Source organism: Asterias rubens, chromosome 2 (genome assembly GCF_902459465.1).
Source record: "Asterias rubens chromosome 2, eAstRub1.3, whole genome shotgun sequence".
NCBI lineage: Eukaryota > Metazoa > Echinodermata > Asteroidea > Forcipulatida > Asteriidae > Asterias > Asterias rubens.
In genome coordinates this window covers 1,115,940-1,134,898 of record NC_047063.1, presented here as the reverse complement: position 1 = coordinate 1,134,898, position 18,959 = coordinate 1,115,940, and the positions used below count along the sequence as shown (strand labels likewise).

Sequence of the window (18,959 nt, the reverse complement as noted above, 5' to 3'; positions counted from 1 at the left end):
AACGAGTGAGTATATATTTAACAACAGTGTTTTTCTGTTCCAAGGCCTTTAAAGACATACCTACATTTATAGGGGCACTAATGTGTAACGACCGTAGAGAAATCATTTTCCAACAAAAATTATGTCCACAAAAAGAACTAAAACCATGTAAAGTTGTAAAGTATTGGTTTTGAGAGGACACAATCATATTTAAATCTTAAGATTTTCTCAGAAAATAGTTAAATCCCACGGATTAAACTGCCTTTACAAAATGCGTTTATGGTGAGGGGATAGGCCTGAGCGAAAGTTAGGCTAAAACAAAGTCAACATAGACAAAGTGATATTGCTCATTGGGGGTTCTTTAGTAATTAATTTGTTTGTGTCCCATCCCATTTCCTATATAGGCTCCGTACTTGGCTAAATTTAGACCCGACACTGTGGCTTATTCAGGACTTCACTTTAGCAAATCCGTTCAGTAGGCCTACACGGACGGTTCTTCGAATAGTACAAGCAGGAACTCATTGGTAAATCAACTGCTCCTGCGTTCCTTCCATTCATGTCATCATCAACACCTGCTTCCAAATAATGTCCTTCTACTGAGTTCTGGCGTCACTCGGTCACCAGTTTGCGTCCAACACTTTTACCGCAAAGCCCTAACGGCGCACGGAGACTGAAAAGTAAATTTCGGTGACGCTCACGCTGTGGTCCGCATGAATACCCCGTCCGTCAGCGAATATCGCCAATACAATAAGCTGAAATGTAGTTGAGATGGAGTGAATCCCTGATTTTAAGTTATTGGGCCACGATTCAGGGGATTCATACCGTCAATAATTCTGATCAACACAGGTGGTATTAAACCTAAACACGGGCTACCATGCACACTTCCCAGGATCCAAGGGAATGGCTCTTGCCTCAGTGCACCCTTATAATTTCGCCGTTAATACAATAATTTATCTCAAGAAAAAGTTTCAAGACAAGTTAATGTTGAATGGTGGAACAAAATTGAGCTTAGCAAAGCGCTGCTACCTTCTGTCTACCTAAACCTAAAGAGTTGTGGTGGTTTTGAAAACAATACAAGTGGTTTTAATATCTAGGCCTACTCCCCTTCATACATACTGAATTTTATTTGTTTGGCGACACGCCCCCGACAAGGACGACCGTTAAAGTGACATAGCGCCCCCTTGTGGGCAGTGTGTGTAAATAAAGACTAAGGGTAGTGACGTCACTAAAATCAGCCAACGTGCGCTAGATTACGTGGCACTGAAACGAAAAGAGTAATTGCCGTGTTTTTATTTGGAGAAAATCTTTGATTTTGCTCAAATATTTGTTGAATTCGTTTGAGAGTGTACTACAGCTGTTTTCCTCAACATTGTACTGGGAGAATTTGGAGTAACCAAGTGGAGTAGAACATCGTAAAACGATGGGGCTGACGATATCGAGTTTGTTCAGTAGGTTGTTTGGCAAGAAGAATGTGAGAATACTAATGGGTAAGCAAGAAAAGGTCAACTTGTCAATAATGACAAACCATTGATTAACTCTTTGTTGCATTACAGAGTTTGCCGATTTTGTGTTAGAACTACGTATAGCAACAACATGGATGTTATATGTACATTTTGTTTCTGACTACCGTTTGCAAATGACTAGGAATTGGAATGTTTAATCATGGAGGTGAATGTAGGGGGGGGGGTTGGGTTGGGTTTTTGGATTGACATAATTCTTTGAATTGATCGGCACTCAGCTCAGCAGTGACAATGGAACTTCGGTGTTTGGTGAAATTGCAACCAAGTGAATAAGATTTTGTTGAAAAACTTCAATTCATATATAGGGTCAGACTCATGATTAATGGTTAAACAATTTGTGTTTGCATTACAGTTACACAGTCCTAATTGAGTAGGTTCCCAACCAAACTAACTAAACTGCAAGGCTTATTTACGACTGGCCTTTCCACTACTACATACTACTACTAGGGAGGGCGACGGAAAGGCCTCAATCGTGATTTGTATCTGTTTGTACAGGAAAAGTGCTTGTGAAAACTCGCCCAAAAGACATCATTTAAGTGCGAATTTTGATGTACAAAATCACCTGTGGTTAGCTGAAATGAAGACATTTCCTTTCACAATTAAGCAGTTTTTTCTCGATTGATTGGAATTTTAAATGAAAACACAGAATTGAAAATAAGAAAATTAACGCGTAACAGAGAGCCCATTTTTGGTCGCGGGAAAACTCAATCGATTTTGTGTCGAAAATGTTTTTTTTTAAAGTGAGCCCTCTTGTGGCCTCAATAGCCCAAGGTGACATGATATGTTGATTTTGTGTAGAGGAAGGTCTGAGGATAGATAATTTGATAGAACTTGATTGATATTTTAAACTGTGTTGATATCGTTCATTTTATTTTGTTACCAAAAGTTGAGGTTTGACACATAAATTTACAAAAATCCTCAATTTCTCAAATATGGAAACTACAAAACCTAAAAAAAACTCATATTTTCTGAAAGCTTATACCATCGTGATCATGTGCATATCTTTGTTTCTTTGCTAGGTAGCTGCTGATAGTGATAGCTGCGCATTTAAGAATTAGGGGAGGGGGTCCTGACAGATTTTTTTTGCAGCCTATGGACTTGCGTGTATTGAAGCTGTCCACATGGGGACATTTGTTTGATAATTGAAATGATTTTGAGAACGGTCTGACAGAAAAAAACAAAGTAAAAAAATATATTAAAATATAATATCTCAGCAACCTTTAAAGATAAATGATTGATTTTACTACCATTAGATTACGTTTGAGATAAGCTTTCCAATGGTACCAAACTTGTTTTTTTTTTCGTAAAAAAAAATTTGAAAACCTGTCGACTTCCCTACCACTACCTCCATGGTCGAAGGTCTGACTATCGAACACCTGCAGACTTTGTTCCCTACAAACATTAATCATTTTAGGCTGCAGAGCTTTTTGTTAGAACTCAGATTAGATTAAGTCTTAGCAATATATTTATATTTGCTAGAAGTAAACAACATGCTTATAACAACATTGTTTTGCTTACTGCCATGACTGCTGAATACTGACTGTCTTTCAAGTTTGTCGTCAACGTAGGGCATTGCAATTATATTTTCTGATTTGAGAGCAGACTGTTCTTTTTAGCTGAGCATGCTGATTGATAGTTGCGATTTATAACGTTACCCTCCTCTCGACGGCCGGAAGGCCGGAGGCCTGGCGGCTGTCGGGAGGAGGGTTTTGTTATCGCAACTAGCTGATTGAGAGCTGAATTTCATGATTGACTCATGATCGTTTCTTCTTGTTGTACGATGTGAAATGATCCGAGTCTATAATTAAAAACTGCTTTCTGTAAATGAAGGCAACTATGCACCAGGGTACAATCATCAGGGAGAATGGAAATTCTTTATGTGAGATGAGATAATTAAGGCAGAAATTCTTTAAGTAAACGTATTATTAAAATATTATACTATAGAGCAGTAATAGCGGTATGCAGTCGTCCTGTAGATTTTATTGTTTGCTTGTAGCAATTGGGTGGCAGAATTGTCTAAATTTGTTTTGTAGGAACTGCTTTGAAAGGGCAGCTGTGGAGCTGGCAGTAACTGGTGATGTGGTTTGTGGGCAGCTGTTTTGAGGGCAGCTCCGTACTCAAACTCACAGGCTAGACTAGCAATCAAGCCCTTTTAGAACATGTTTGCCCAGAACCAATCATGACCAGTATGGCATCTATTAGTCTGCATCAATCAGCTCTTGGCATTTGATGTCCAAGTGCTCAGCTTTTAAGTTTTAGTTAGGCTTGTCAGTATGAAGCCTTGATGTGGATTAGGATAATTCAATCATTGTTTTTGTGTATGTCTCTTTCACAGTTGGACTTGATGCGGCGGGAAAGACAACAATTTTGTACAAACTTAAGCTCGGTGAAGTAGTCACAACAATACCAACAATTGGTACGTACAAAAAATTTCCCTCTTTTCTCATTTTGGTCACCAAACAGAATAGCTTAATATTCATTCTTCCAAAATGGGTATGTTATGTATTATTGAACTTTTCAGTCACTCAGAGTTATTCTTCCATTTTTGCCAATTTTGATTTGTGAAACACTTCAATGAATGTGACTTTATTGCACAGTGGTACTTTATGGTACTTGTGCACTACTCTTGTGAATATTATAAAGATATCACATTTGTTCAACTTCCTATTTTGTTGTACATGTAGTGTATGTAAACCCAACTTCCTTTAACGATTTTCTAAGACCCTTCCTCATTAGACAATTCAACTTCACCAAAACTTGGCCAGATCCCATGCACTGTGTATAACGTGATCAGTTTACTAGTGCAGTCTGCAGTCCAACAGAGTCAAACAAAATATTCAGTTGGCTTTTGCTAGCCTGTATGTTAGCTTTAAGTTCAATGGATATTAAATGTGCGTCAGGAATAAAGAGTGTTATTTGGTTTTACCCTTACACCGATAAATGTTAGCACCGAGTAGAACACAGTGCTTTACACACAGCGGTAGGGTAAACCAAATAAGTGTCAAGTTCATCATGAAAGAGAAGCAGTTTTAGTATGAACGCACTTGATGGTCAATCTTCACATTGGGTATTTGAAATGCCTTTCATCATCTTCTGCAGGGTTCAATGTGGAATCTGTTGAGTACAAGAATGTACACTTCACAGTGTGGGATGTAGGTGGCCAAGATAAAATCAGACCACTATGGAGACATTACTTCACAAACACACAGGTAAGAAGCTGTTTTCTAGACTGTTCCTACCATAAGGCTAACGCCATCCAGCATGGTATTAATCTGAGGAGCCCAAGTATGTAGTCTCAGCACAGAGGCCATGGTTTTTGTTGCCCAAGTTTGGCCTTGTTGCCCCCTTCAAAAGCCAAAATATTATTATTCCTACTTTAATTTGACTTTGGTATTTGTGCACTAAAATTAGCGGAAGGATTGATTTTGACAACAATTAAAATGCAGCGCCTTTTGTCACTGTCTGTACCAAGCCAACAAAGCATGACACTGTGAGTGTATGCATGGTTACAGTACACAGTGAACATTCCTGCATGTTATCACATCAACCTTTTGTTAAACTCTTACCTCACAGAATGTTTCCGGCTTAATATCACACCATAGCGTGCATGCAATACTTTGAAAAGCTCAAATGATTGAACTCATTGCAAACCTAGTCTGTGTCCGAAACAGCGACTTCGGCCACAGCTGTGGTTAGAAGAGTAAAGGCAGACGCGCGTGATCTAACCGTAGCTGTAGCCGAAACAGTCCAGTTCCTTTCTCTACAATGAATATTAGCATTCATTACTGTTACTGAATACAGGGAACCTGACCAAGATGGTTGCAACATGATAACAGTCTTTAAATAAATGCCATTTAAGTTTACGTTTTGTGTCGTCATCATTTTTATTTGCAGGGACTTATCTTCGTAGTTGACAGCAACGATAAGGAACGACTTTCAGAGGCCAGAGCAGAACTTGAAAAAATGGTGAGTACCGATCGATAGGAGAATGTATCGTCATGCAGCCTTTGACTTCTTGTGTATGAAGTCAGAAGCTCCCACAGCGCTATTGACCTCATAAATAGAGGCCTATGCAAGGGGTCTTATATAGACTACTTCTAACCCCTGGGAATGGGTGCATTGGATTGAGGTGCATGCTGGTGTAGTTAGCGACCAAACTGTGTCATAAAACAGACCAGCATGGACCTCCTTCCATGGTTCACACTCCTGTACCATGTTTTTACCGGCGTGATACTTCAGTGGGGAAATGAAGACAATTGCCTCCATGACCCCTTGCCATTGCAGCCCTGATACTTCGGCTTTTAAGGGGCACGGCAGTTTTGCCTTGACTTTTTGTAAAAATTTAGGGCACCAAGGCAATTTTCAAAAATTTGGAAGGGCATCACGGCAATCATAAAAAGTTGCGAAGGGCACGACGGCAGTTTGAAAAAAAACCTCCGAGTTGCCTGTAAAAAATAGTTCTTCCAATTTTTCCATTTTCTAACTGTTACCCAATGAAAAAAGAAAGCATTCATCTAATTCAACAAAATAAAGAACAACTACTTACAATACACAATAAATAATTTTTGTTCATACGTAATCCTACTATTGGTCATGCACGTTGTGTAGTTTTTCGTAGAGACGCTAAAATTCCCACGTAACTGCTCCATTTTGACACGATGTTGACAGAATAAATGCATGCGGTGCGCGACCCCAATGCTGTACATGATGGTACATCACATGTACCAAGCATGGTGAAAAGCACTATCCCAGCATGCCAAGACACGTCGAGTCTTTTTCTCAAGGCGTTTAGCGTTGGTTCGCGTAACTTTACCACTAGAGGGCGTTTAATCTCACGCTATCGCTCTGTTCCGAAACGCCCTCTAGCGTTCGATGTTTCGAGTATTTCTTTTGTCGCACGCAAAGAACAACGACTAACGGGCCTGAAATCTGCTGTTGTGCCTTACGTGCGTGAAATTGGGGTATATTTCGTTGCGTGAAATTTACACAGACATCGGGACTTTTTGGCTTATTTTCAAACTTTGACAACGTTGAATATAATTTGTTTTCGGGAGGAAGGGCACGGCGGCAATGATGAGAAAAGGGCACGGCAATCATTGCCGTGAAAAATTGGTTTTTTGAAGGGCATTGCGGCAATTGCCGTCGTTGCCGTCGTGAAGTATCAGGGCTGCCATTGCCTTGGTGCCCTTGAAATGATCCAGTAGAAATTTACAATGTTCTCATAGGGTGACCTTTACCTAAGAGAAAATACCTTGATGCCCTTGCCGTTTCAAAACAAAGCATACAGGCCTTTCCAATCTTCCCATGTTCTGATAAACATATTTAAAAATCTCCCTGGAGATTATGGAAGCTTTTCAAAGAGGTCTCTGAATGCATGGGAATCCAACAGCAGGCTTGTCTCTAATTTAACTGCCTACATCTTGTTTGTTCCTTCAGCTTCAAGAGGATGAACTTAGAGAAGCCATTTTGCTGGTATTTGCCAACAAGCAAGATTTGCCGAATGCGATGAGTGTAACTGAATTGACGGAAGGGCTAGCTCTTAACCAGATGAAAGGCAAAAAGGTAAGCAGCAATCCTCCTTAAAGGGTCTGTATACGTTTGGTAATGACTCTGAAAATTAATGGCAATAACAACTTATGTGGTGAGACATGTAAGAAGTGCAGCAGCTTTGGATGTTATAATGCATTTTGAGAACCATTCCACTTTGAAGTACCACATGTATGGGAAAAAATGTCACTTTCTATCCCCAAAAATTTGAATCATACGTTGTGTATTCCTATAGGGATTATTATTCCTGCATGGACATCATCGTTCCAGAGTTACAGCGATATCTCAAAAAATTGACCACCATTTGAAATGAAATTATCACAGATTAATTGTATTGTAGACAACTACATAGTAGGGATTAAAAACAATTGAACGATTAAAGAACCTAAAGGTGTACATTGCTTTAAGTAGGAAGAGTATTATATACTTCTTTCTTAAGTCTAAAATTGTTATAGAAAATGAAATTGTACTTTGTAAAATTGACTTGACATGTGGTTATTTTCTTTTAATTTGCAGTGGTACGTGCAGGCAGCTTGTGCGACGCAAGGCACTGGACTATATGAGGGTCTTGACTGGTTATCAAATGCACTGTTAAGTACCAGCTAGATCACATTGTGTCTGTCGTCATCTTTGTATCCTTGTATAGCTCACATCATATGTACAAAATCTTCTAGTTAAAAGAGCTAATGTTATGAACAATATTATTTTTCTTTCCTTTTTTTGGTTTTTGTTGGTGTGGTGGGACTGTTTGTTTTGTTACGCTTGGTTCGCATCAATTTAGAATTCCTGACACTGTTAACGAATTAACTTGAACGATTCTTGATCAAAGGAAGGTTTTTTTTATGATGAACCCCAGTGAATCCATCAAAATCCTATAGCTTAATGGAAAGTTCCCACATGACATCACACAGTGTTAAGTCGGCTATTTTTAGCCCCCAAATATTCGTTGTGTTTAATTACTGCATCGGCAAGTAGTTTTCTAATTCCATTGCATGATTGCTTGGTTAACCACTAGGAGCAAGTTCAAGTGTGCACAATGGTTAATTAAAGGTTGACCATTTGCACTTGAACCCAGGCTGGTCGAACATTGGTTGACTACTGTGGTCGACCATTTGGAACTCGCCTGGTGCCCATGGTTTCTTCACTGGTCCCAACAGCATATTCTATTCTAACATGTGTAAAGCGCATAGGGGAACCAGTGACACTTTAGCGAAACATTTATAGTGACTAAAGAATTATGAAAGTGGTATTCCTAGCTTCGAGTGTCGACTTTGGAGGCTTTATCAAATAGAAATATATCAAATTTTAGCTAGGCCTGCAGATGGACTTTTCAAACTAATTTTTTTTTTTAAACATGGCATTCCAATGGATTTTGTGTGGTTAGGATCATACAAGTGGAAGCTAGGCTTGTTATTAATAGACATGTTTCAAGGGCCACCATACCTGTCAGTACACTAGAAATCAAGCTCAGTAATTTTCTTACAAACTGTCAACTTAACAATTGTCCATCCAAGTTGTTTTTCATGTGGGATCAATATCCCTCAACTGTTACTTGAGAGGCGTAAATGGTTCTAGAAAAGAGAAATTGTGCATTCAAAAATCTGTACAGAAGTTGTTTATTTGGAGAAAGTCCTGATAACTGAGCTGTTTCTGTCAATTTACTTTCATCCATTCCTTACCATAGGCAACTTTAGTCGACCTAATAGGGGTTTCCCTTAACTTTTTTTCAATCGCCCCTAGATTACACACACACACACACACACACAAAACGATTGAAACCTGAGCGCACAAAGGCCATTTTGTTGTAGCTGTATTTCTTCCATGGTCACCCCCAGTCCCACAACAGCCAAGCTTACATAGTTCGGAAAGAGAAAGATAAGATCTTTCCAATAGTGGTAAAATGAAATCAAGTTGCTGTACTGTTAAGCAATCCATTCAAAATGGAGTGGATGGTTCAAAATGTTGAAGCACCTTGGAGTGCCATGCTTGTACACAAAAATGGAATGCTTTTGTAAATAAGCAAGTTACGAATTAGTAATTTTTGTTTAATTGAGTGCAAGCCTTCTGGAAAACTATCCAGGGTCCAAGATTTATATATATCATTTTAACTGCTATTTAGCAACATTAGATCAGTCTTGCTTAGCAGGACTGGGTTACCAATCAGAATGCCTTGTAGCAGGTGTTGGCTGTGACTGGTTAACTGCAAAGTGTAAGCTCTGCTTTATTACTATTCAGAAAATATTTTCTCTGTTCCATGTGGAAAGGAATTTGTGGTATAGTTATCTTAAAATGAACTGACTAATTGGTTAAAGGAACTCTTTCAGAAGTGCATAGTAGTATTGCTATTGTTATTCAAAATGTTAAATGGATTGTACAGTTTGTACAAGCACCAAGCAGTTTGGGCGATATTTCCACTTATACTACCGCCATCTTGAGGAAATACCCCCATGAGGAACAAAATTATTGAATTGATGCAAATTTCAAAAGCTTGCCTGCTTTGTATAGATCATTTGTGTTAAACCTCACGCAGCCACTGTCTGTGTGTGTATGGTATGCCGGCAAACTACATGTAAGTTAAGTTGTGTACAAGGGAAACCCAGTCCCAAAATTGTGCATCAAAGATTTGTTGTGGTCGGGTGAATTGGGTCATTTTGATGATCCTTTCAAACCAGCACAAAGACATTTTGGAGGGCAACAAGAAATATTTTGTTCTTGAAAATGTTAACTAACACAGGGTTATTTTAAACCATGGAAATTTACTTGGTATATCTGGGCCCAACTTCATAACTTTTATAAGAACAAATCTACAAAGCGGCAAATCCTTTTGTTGGGAAAAGCTCCTAGAGAACTGAAGTGGAAAATGTATTAGTTTATTTGTGCTGAGCCACTTTTGTGCATCACAAACTCCTCCTATTAGATGCGGCAATCTTCCACCATTTTGTTACGATCCAGGTTCATTTTTTTCTTGACATTTTTAAGAGTTTGACTGTCTTCATTCTAAAGTTCTCTTTATTTTGTTCGCTATATTCATTTTTAATAATATTTGGTATGTTAGGAGAATTAACAGCGTCCTGTCGTTATATAAACATGAATTGTAATATATTTGTAGTCTGTTATTTCCGGCCATTATTGAGTAGATGAGTAGGAAAGCTTGTTTTATTTTTAGCGTCACGAGTTTGTGTTTAAATGTTAGGGAACCGTCAATCTGGCGGTTGAAAAAAACAAAACCGCGTTAATTTTAAATTTCTATAAGTTCGTGTATTTATTACCGTAAGTCATCCAGTGAGTAACAGTTGATTAAACAGATGGGATTCATTGACAGGTTTTAGTCGGATATTTGTGTTATTTAGAGAAGTTTTGGTTCAAGGGGAAAACTTAGGTTTGGACCTTGGCTTTATTAGGCTCCGATTTGTGGCACAAACAAAAGCACATTTTTACAAATAACTAATGGAGCCAAAGCTGGAGCTCAGACCAAAGTTGTGGTTTAGAAAATGTCCCACTTGGATATCAAGTCCCGTGCTCAAACAGCGCCCCCGATGAGGTCAAAGGGAAGCCTATCCTTAAATTGGTCTCCTGTCTTTATCCCCAAGGTATTGGTTTCTTATGTATACTCATGTATGTTGGATTTGAATCTCCAAAACCATGAAAGCCATGTAAATGAATGCGGGTCAAAGGTGATTATGTATGTAGGTTCAAGGCAGATCTCTGGCATCATTCACGAGCCTTGAAGTGTGACCGATGTCATAATGTTCAAGCTAGCCTACCCTTTACTGAGATGGGGCTGACACGTATGCTCGTTTTCACCTTACCTGTGAAATACCCTTACACTTCAAAGATTTTCGTGGAGGGGGTCAGGGGTGGTGGTATTTCTCAGTTGGAGGCCGATCTTTTTGTATGTCGAGAGCATATAATTTGCACTACACAGTATAACGCACAGGGTCATTGACTACCAAAACAAGAAACTGGAAGTATGCTATTGTGTATTTTTCTTTGGGGCAGCCACAGTACAAGGCTGGTTGGATTACACTACACTGATATTGAAATAAATTTACAGTAGATGAAGGATATATTGTATTAACATTTAATGACAAATACTGTTCTGTACCAAATGACCCAATAATAAAACAAACTCCCAATTTTGGCTCTAGAAGTACCATAACGAGTTACCATGACTAATAAAAATGGGATTTGGCCAGGCCTGAAATTTCATCTTGGAAGAAGAAGCGAGGCTATTTTTACTTTGCAACAGGCACTTCCATTGAACGTCTATCTGTAACTATTAAGGGGCACCAACGACAAGACCAGGGCAACTGAGGCCCATTGCCTCCATGTGATTCCACGGGTCGATTTCATAAAGGAGTTAGGAGATATACAAATTGCATGGATAGACCCAAGTTAGGACGAGTAACTGGTCCTAACTCGAGGTAAGACTAGTTCTAACTTTGTGAAATCCACCCCTGGCCTTGGTTCAGACGATAAACATACAATGATAAATAACTGGGTTTCCAATGTAATTCCAGCTTTAACATATGTTTACATATTTCTCATTTACTTCAGCTGGCATTTTCTGCTGGCCAAATGCTATTGCTAGTTTATATACCTCTGAACAAGTCAAAATTTGGTCCAAGTTGTCCGATTGACTAGTGTTGAAAAGAATCCCTATCTATGAAAGATAAACCAGTGATAAAAACTAGTGGGCTACTTAATGACAAGTTAACCGATCCCCTAGCTAGTCACTGAAAAATGTACAGGCAAACCCTGTCAAAAGTAAAGCTTACACAAAAGAAACCTGCACTTCTTTCTATAAAGATATGTGTGGCTATATGATATGAAAAGGTTTGCGGTGACACCATGCAATGACTATCTTTAAATTAGTTGGGATGGTTCTAAAAAGAACCGTTGGTTTCAACTTGACGCTTTGATCAGTATGCTCTGATCGTCTTCTGGAGTAGAAGCTGTTACCAAACCCAAACAAATTGAAGTCAGGTAGTAATTTTCTTGGGAAGCGATAACGATACTCTGTAAACTCAAGTCATTTGTTGCTACTAAAATGGTATTATAATAACCCGAGTATACAAGAAACAAAGTGTGCTGTACAAATAGGTCTTATAATTCGAATATGCGCTTCATATTTGTTGGGAGCATTGCTAGATGCTGTTGGGTGTGATACAGCACTTTATAAGAACTATTAATGTTCCTGCTATCCAGTTTTGCTGATCAGCGAGATCATGATGCATGTTGACTCAAACCCTTGAAGAACTTTGATTTACTTTATCTGAAAAGGAGGGCAAGAAAAAAAGAAGTTTTAATCATCCAACTCAATCTCAAATTAGGCAGAAGTTTACGAAGACTAGTCTTTTGCGGATGTACCTGTGTTTTCCGCCATTTCTGGGACATTCATACACCCTGTTTTATAACATTATCTGTTAGGGTTATAAAAGTTAGTTAAAGCCTGTGTATTGGGTCTGCTTGTGCCGTCTGCAATGCACATTCCACCATACAATACAGCGGGAAACTGACTCACAAAATGGTGCTATAAAGACGATTGTGGTGATGTCATCAGTTGAATTGGGTCAATGAAATGTGGGATTTAACTACTTGAATGGAAGGGCAGTTAGAGATCATGAAAGAAATGAAGTAAACGGTTTACAACGACCCAAGTCCCTTATAGCTGGTAAAAAGGTATTCCAAAGTCGGAATCCTACAGTGAAATATCTATGAAAGATTGTTTGGCTTACCGTGTATTTATCCCACTTCTTCTCTGGGTCGTACGGCTCCCAGCGACTGGCAGGAAAGATGTGTTTATTCCTCTCAAACCAACTCCTTAAGACCACCTTGCCTGCATGAGACTGGGATGGGATATATCAACGCCAGTTATTACTAAATGCATGGCAACTCATTGGTTTGTCAAAACACTATCTTATTCCAATGTCTAGTTCTATCGCTGGTACTCGCTGAAAGCCTGTTCAACAACTTTAAACAAGGATAACAAGAATAACAATCCTCTTCTGAATGAGCACAATTCCAGTTCTGAATGAACTCAATTTTTAAAACATTTTTTTTGTACATGTTCATATTATTGTCAGCAACCATATGAACCAAACAACAGGGTTTTCACCTTTTTGAGAACAAAAAAGGACCTGAAATTTTAGGTGACTAAATTATGATGTTTATAAAGTTACCTCATCTTTCTCAACACTGGCATCGTTGGTTATCCTGATATCATCATGAACGTCAAAACTGAAGAGAGGACCTACACAAATAAGACAACAAAAAACAATCAATCCATTATTAAGAGTTCTTAAATCAATAAGTGTTTTTGTTGGGGTTTTTTTGGGGGGGGGGAGGGCAAGTCCCCCGCTCAAAGACCCTTGCAAAAGTATAACAAATAAGAATTTAGTAACATTACAACAATTATTACACTTTGAATCATTCGAGTCTAATTGGTTTCTTACCGCTCTTTCCTCTAGCTTTTGTGACGATGAAATCGTAGAAACTATGATGCTGCAATTAAAAAAGTACACAAAGTAAATATGGTATCCATCAGAGGCAATACACTTACATGTACAAGTCTCGTGTACAGCAAGAAAACAACTCAAACAAAGACTATGTATTTTCTATGAAATCAGATGTTTGATTGAAATGGGAATCTGTGAGTGCTTAAACAGTAGTGTGTTGGATTCACCCCTTAGCACTAATTTAAGCAGCTTGGGGTTGTATACTCCTCACAGAGATGAGAAAGTTTGATAAACAGGGATTACTAATGTTTATAAAGTGCCTTGATAAAGCCTGTAGGATATATGCACTCTCTAAGAATCCTATCTTATTATAACTATTAACTGAATTCAACAAATGCAACTTACATGCGGTATAATCAAATCCTCTTTGATGTACATCATCTGCTCCACTGTGACCGCCCTGAAATAAAAGCAATATACATTGGAAACTTGGATGTTATCATGCACAACAAATAAATACATTGGCACACACAATTGCCCCCACCCCCAGTGTTCATTTTGTTGGGTTTACGGTAAGGCAATCGACCAGGAATGTTTGCGGCCAAATTGCCAGCCATGAATTACCTTTCACAACAGTTATTTTGGTTTTTACCTTAGCCTTCTGGCCAATGACAAAGTATTCAGCCCATTGTCTTACTTTAGTTCGTGGAAATCTTTCTTGAGTGTTTCAAGACATCGCTGCAGAAATCTTTGGATTGTGTCTCCTTTCTTCATCTAGACAGTGAGATAACGGTACAGTAATATGATGGTTAGCATCCCACACTAATTCCAACAGTGGAGGATCAGTTAGTGACTGGGTTCTAGTTGGGTGTCACACTTTATGACTGGGTTCTAGCTGGGCGTCACACTTTATGACTGGGTTCTAGTTGGGTGTCACACTTTATGACTTGGTTCTAGCTGGGCGTCACACTTTATGACTGGGTTCTAGTTGGGTGTCACACTTTATGACTGGGTTCTAGCTGGGCGTCACACTTTATGACTGGGTTCTAGTTGGGTGTCACACTTTATGACTTGGTTCTAGCTGGGCGTCACACTTTATGACTGGGTTCTAGCTGGGCATCACACTTTATGACTGGGTTCTAGTAGGTTGTCGCACTTTATGACTGGGTTCTAGTTGGGTGTCACACTTTATGACTTGGTTCTAGCTGGGCGTCACACTTTATGACTGGGTTCTAGCTGGGCGTCACACTTTATGACTGGGTTCTAGCTGGGCATCACACTTTATGACTGGGTTCTAGTAGGTTGTCGCACTTTATGACTGGGTTCTAGTTGGGTGTCACACTTTATGACTTGGTTCTAGCTGGGCGTCACACTTTATGACTGGGTTCTAGCTGGGCGTCACACTTTAAGACTGGGTTCTAGTTGGGTGTCGCACTTTATGACTGGGTTTCAGTGGGTTGTCACACTTAATGGTTCAGTATAGCATTATTTGTCTGGGTTGGTGTTGGACATCTCACTTTACAAATGAGCTAGACTTGGGCGCACACTTTATATACAGATTAGAGCTGGGACGACAAACTTGCTTATAGTTGGATGACTGTTTGTAGATGTGTGTTGTCTGTGCATGTACTTTACTATGATCCTTTAATACACTATCTGCTTACTTTGACACTCCGTCTGTGGCCTGATCCATCCCAGTAACTGTAGGTTATCTCAATCTCATCACCTACAATCAAGAAATACAATCAAAACTGTAGTTAGATATATAGATGTCTGAGTCTATACTCCTGTGTGGAGAGAAGCAAGTATGAATTATTATCTTATACTCAGTCCAAAAGACCCCATTATGTGTTCAATATCTCATGGACCAGAATGTCACATTGTTAACAAAATAGAAAGGTATGTTGATTATTCCAGTGCATTTCCAAGCAAGCAGTTTTTAAATCAACTTTAGAGACTCCAAACTTTACATTCAAATTTCACAGAAAGTAGATACCCATGAAAGGTTTTTAAAAACGTCAACAGACATGACTTACTCTTGATTCTACTCTGTCTCTCCTGCCACTCCTGTCTCAACTTCTCCCTCTCCTTACTTTCCTCTTCCTGCTCAAACAAACATAAAAAGGGACTTGATTTTATTGTATACCCTGCTCTATTGTGAAATCATTCAGAGATCACCAGGGCCCAATTTAATAGCGATGCTTAAGAACAAAAAGTAGCCAAGTACAACAAAACTAGAATAAGGTTACCAGCCAAAATGCCATATCACATGTACAAAATGTGAGTGGTATCCTACCCATATAAGCAACATTTTGTGCTTAAGCTGCTCTATGAAATTTGGCCTTGCTCTATCCAGCTCATCTATGTAAAACCCTTGCACTTCCCCTAAAGTATTGTATTCCTCGCATGACAGACCTCAAGAAATAACTCCCAGATACCTTGACATCAAGTTTAATGTTCTGTTACTGACACGCCAGCAATTGGTTTGCACACAAGTGCGTTTGGAATACAGACAAATATAGCACTTCTGAATCTGGTATCCACTGAGGTCTGATTTGTATATGGGACGCAGTCATGCTTTGTTTTTCTCTAATCCATGAATGCGCGCCTGATATGAAATTTATCTCAAAGCAAACTTGACATGCAGCTTAAAGTAGTGCAATACCTGTGGTTCAAACGGCGCAATATGCAAGGTGTGAAATGGACCACGCAATATGGTTTAATATCACACTGGTGTTGCAATGGATTGACCAATCAGAATCAAGGATTCACATTCATGTTTTTAAAACGCAGTTATTAAAATGACTTAATTTGAACTCTGACCTCTCTCTCTCTGTCTGGAAGGAAGCTTGTGTCTACATCAGGGTTCTTGCCTAGTTTCTTCTTCTTTACAACCGGGGCCGTTTCTGCAACAAGGGAAGAAAGAATGTAATAATAATAATAAGACTTGTAATGCGCACATATAACTTTAAGGACATGGCGTATATTATGTGTTTTTACACAAGGGAGGGGTGCACCATGGGTGGACACAAACTACACTTGAGGACTAGTCGCTAATGGTTTGACACAGTGATAGTGGAGTCGTGGTGGAGGCATAACGGTTCAGATCTCTGTGATCGAATACTGCTCTCGCGAGATCACTGCTCTCGTGCGAAGCTGCTGGCTGCTGGCCGCCGAACACTCGTTAAATGAGCCTGCACAGTGCGAGAGCAGAAGTCTTGCAGGGGCCAGGAGTCTCGCGAGACTACCACCAGTGTCGTGGGAATTGCGAAGAGAGTCGGAACACTATCACAGCGACAGACATTTAACGACTTGTCCACAAGTCTAACATAAAACCTGATCATGCATACAATAACTTGAGAGTTGTAATTATTTCCTTTCCCCACCAACCCAAGAAAGTGTTGTACATTGTACATACCAATTTCTTCATCACTGTCTTCTTCACCATCTTCATCCAGATTGAAGGACAGCGTTCCTGAAAGTTTCAATTTCTTCTTCTTCAGAGCTTTCTTCTCTTTCTCTCTGAAATGAAGCAAATGAAGTCACTCCACTTTTGCTATATATGCCAATCTCATATGGTGCTTTATGACACCATAAAGCATCATATGAGATCGGCTTATTATTACATTCTTAAAATGATGGTCAGTTATACAACAGTATGCAGAGCTAGGTTTGAGTTATGAGACGTATTTATGTTGTACAGTGTAAGGAAAATTTGGATAATTCATTAAAGTCTGTGTCATAACCTGACATTGATGATCTCAATTGTCATCAGTTTCTGCTGTGCACCCCCTCTAAGTCTGAATTAAAGTAGAGTATCAAAACTACGTGACATGTCTTGGTGTCTGCTACTTCAGCTAAATGGAAAATTTCTGCTTACTCAATGGTTGATCTGGTGAAACTTGCTAGACATTCAAAACACAGATAATCAAACAACGTGCCTCCAAGTTCTATTTCTACACATATAATCTAATGACTTACAACTTCTCCTGATTATTAAACGCCTTTGCTAATTCCTTTTCATGCTCTTTGACCAGAATGTCTCTCTTTGCTTTCATCTGATCTAACGTCACCAGACCTAAACACAAAAATAAAACCTGGTAATATAATTATATATCTAAATGGTGTAGTCCTGTTAAAAATCATTGCATCATGCGCATGAATTATTTGTAGCCCACCTTTTTGGGCTGTTATGTGTCTCCTTTATCATTGGTCATATCATGATAAAAGAAAGTCAAAACAGCCAAACAAGGTGGGCTAGAATTATATCTGCTGCACTTATTAAAGTTGCTGCTACTTTAAACTCCAAAGCTGGCATAGTTTCTGTGTAATGTTACCAAGTTCACGAGGGACTAAGTTAACCTTGGACCAAGTTGACTTTGAGTCCGACACAAGTTTACTTGGGACAGAGTTGACTGATTCCTCATTTTATTGTAGATCAGTTAAATCTTCCTACCAATGGTACTGCTCTTGAGTTGTTGTTCTACAGCATCGTAGTGGGCTGAAAATTTGGCACTAATAGTCTCTACTTTGCCGAAGTTATCCTGTAATTAGAAAAAAAGAAAACATTCATATTTTTTTCTGATTGATAAAAAATGTATCCCAAGCTTGGATCAATTCAGTTCATTTCAATTCACCTTTTTCCCCAGTCCATTCAAAAAAGACAACAGAAGTTAGGAATACTCAGAAAAGGTGGTTACAGGCATAATGATTCTAAAGGCATAAGTAACTAAATTTCAGTTTAATGGCACCGGCTATTAATATTATGAAGAAAACGTTACAAAGCCGGATTAGCGCATGAACACACGAATACGCATGCATACAAGATTTTGACTTTTTCAACCATTAAAAAAGACAATCTGGTTCCGCGCCAGCATCAAAACTGTACAAAACAAAAGAAAAAAACAAATTTAAGCAGTTAAGCAAAGTTAAGCAAAGTTAAGCAGTTAAGACAGATCCCCCCCCCCCCTCAAAATAAAAAATAATTGAAAAATAAACAAATAAACAAAAACCAAAAAAAATGATTTAAAATTAAATAGCGTTGAATCACAACATTTACAAATGCTTTAACTTTCCTGTGTGAACTGTCATTTGATTTATATTAAATGTCATGTCCATCATCTATGGTCACTCATAAATAAGGTCAAACTATGGTGCACTGCAAGGTCATATTGGGCAAATATTAAAACAAAAACTCGATCTGCAAACTCACCTGTTCAATTCTCTGTTTTCTTTTTTCTAGAGCCTCAAGTTGCTTTTCTCTTTTCATCATCAACTGACGAACACGACCAGCCTCACTTGCTGCTCCTTTATACTCCGTCATTTTGAGGGTTTATCCTTACGGTTTACCTTAGACTGAATTAAAGTAACATAACGTTACTCTGATCGGTTGAAAAGATGAAAGATCAACTGGGTCTTCAACTTGTAAACATTATTTTGTCTACTGCTGCGTGTC

At 38.8% G+C, this 18,959-nt stretch overlaps 2 protein-coding genes across 2 annotated transcripts; one reads left to right on the top strand and one right to left on the bottom strand.

Annotated features, from left to right (window-relative positions):
• The first annotated feature begins 1,203 nt into the window (after positions 1-1,203).
• LOC117307163 (ADP-ribosylation factor 4-like) lies at positions 1,204-8,147 on the top strand. Its single transcript, XM_033791833.1, has 6 exons — positions 1,204-1,466; positions 3,835-3,915; positions 4,599-4,708; positions 5,394-5,465; positions 6,936-7,061; positions 7,563-8,147. Exons 1-6 carry the CDS (start codon positions 1,400-1,402, stop codon positions 7,650-7,652), a joined length of 546 nt encoding a protein of 181 aa, XP_033647724.1. The 5' UTR covers positions 1,204-1,399; the 3' UTR covers positions 7,653-8,147.
• Positions 8,148-9,090: 943 nt separating this feature from the next.
• Positions 9,091-18,955, bottom strand: LOC117304772 (protein FAM50A-like). The gene is made up of 13 exons (XM_033789382.1): positions 18,717-18,955; positions 17,961-18,048; positions 17,486-17,582; positions 16,923-17,026; positions 16,328-16,410; positions 15,541-15,607; positions 15,169-15,230; positions 14,202-14,278; positions 13,910-13,964; positions 13,502-13,550; positions 13,229-13,299; positions 12,785-12,895; positions 9,091-12,321 (listed from the first exon to the last, which is right to left on the bottom strand). Exons 1-13 carry the CDS (start codon positions 18,825-18,827, stop codon positions 12,313-12,315), a joined length of 984 nt encoding a protein of 327 aa, XP_033645273.1. The 5' UTR covers positions 18,828-18,955; the 3' UTR covers positions 9,091-12,312.
• Positions 18,956-18,959: the final 4 nt, after the last annotated feature.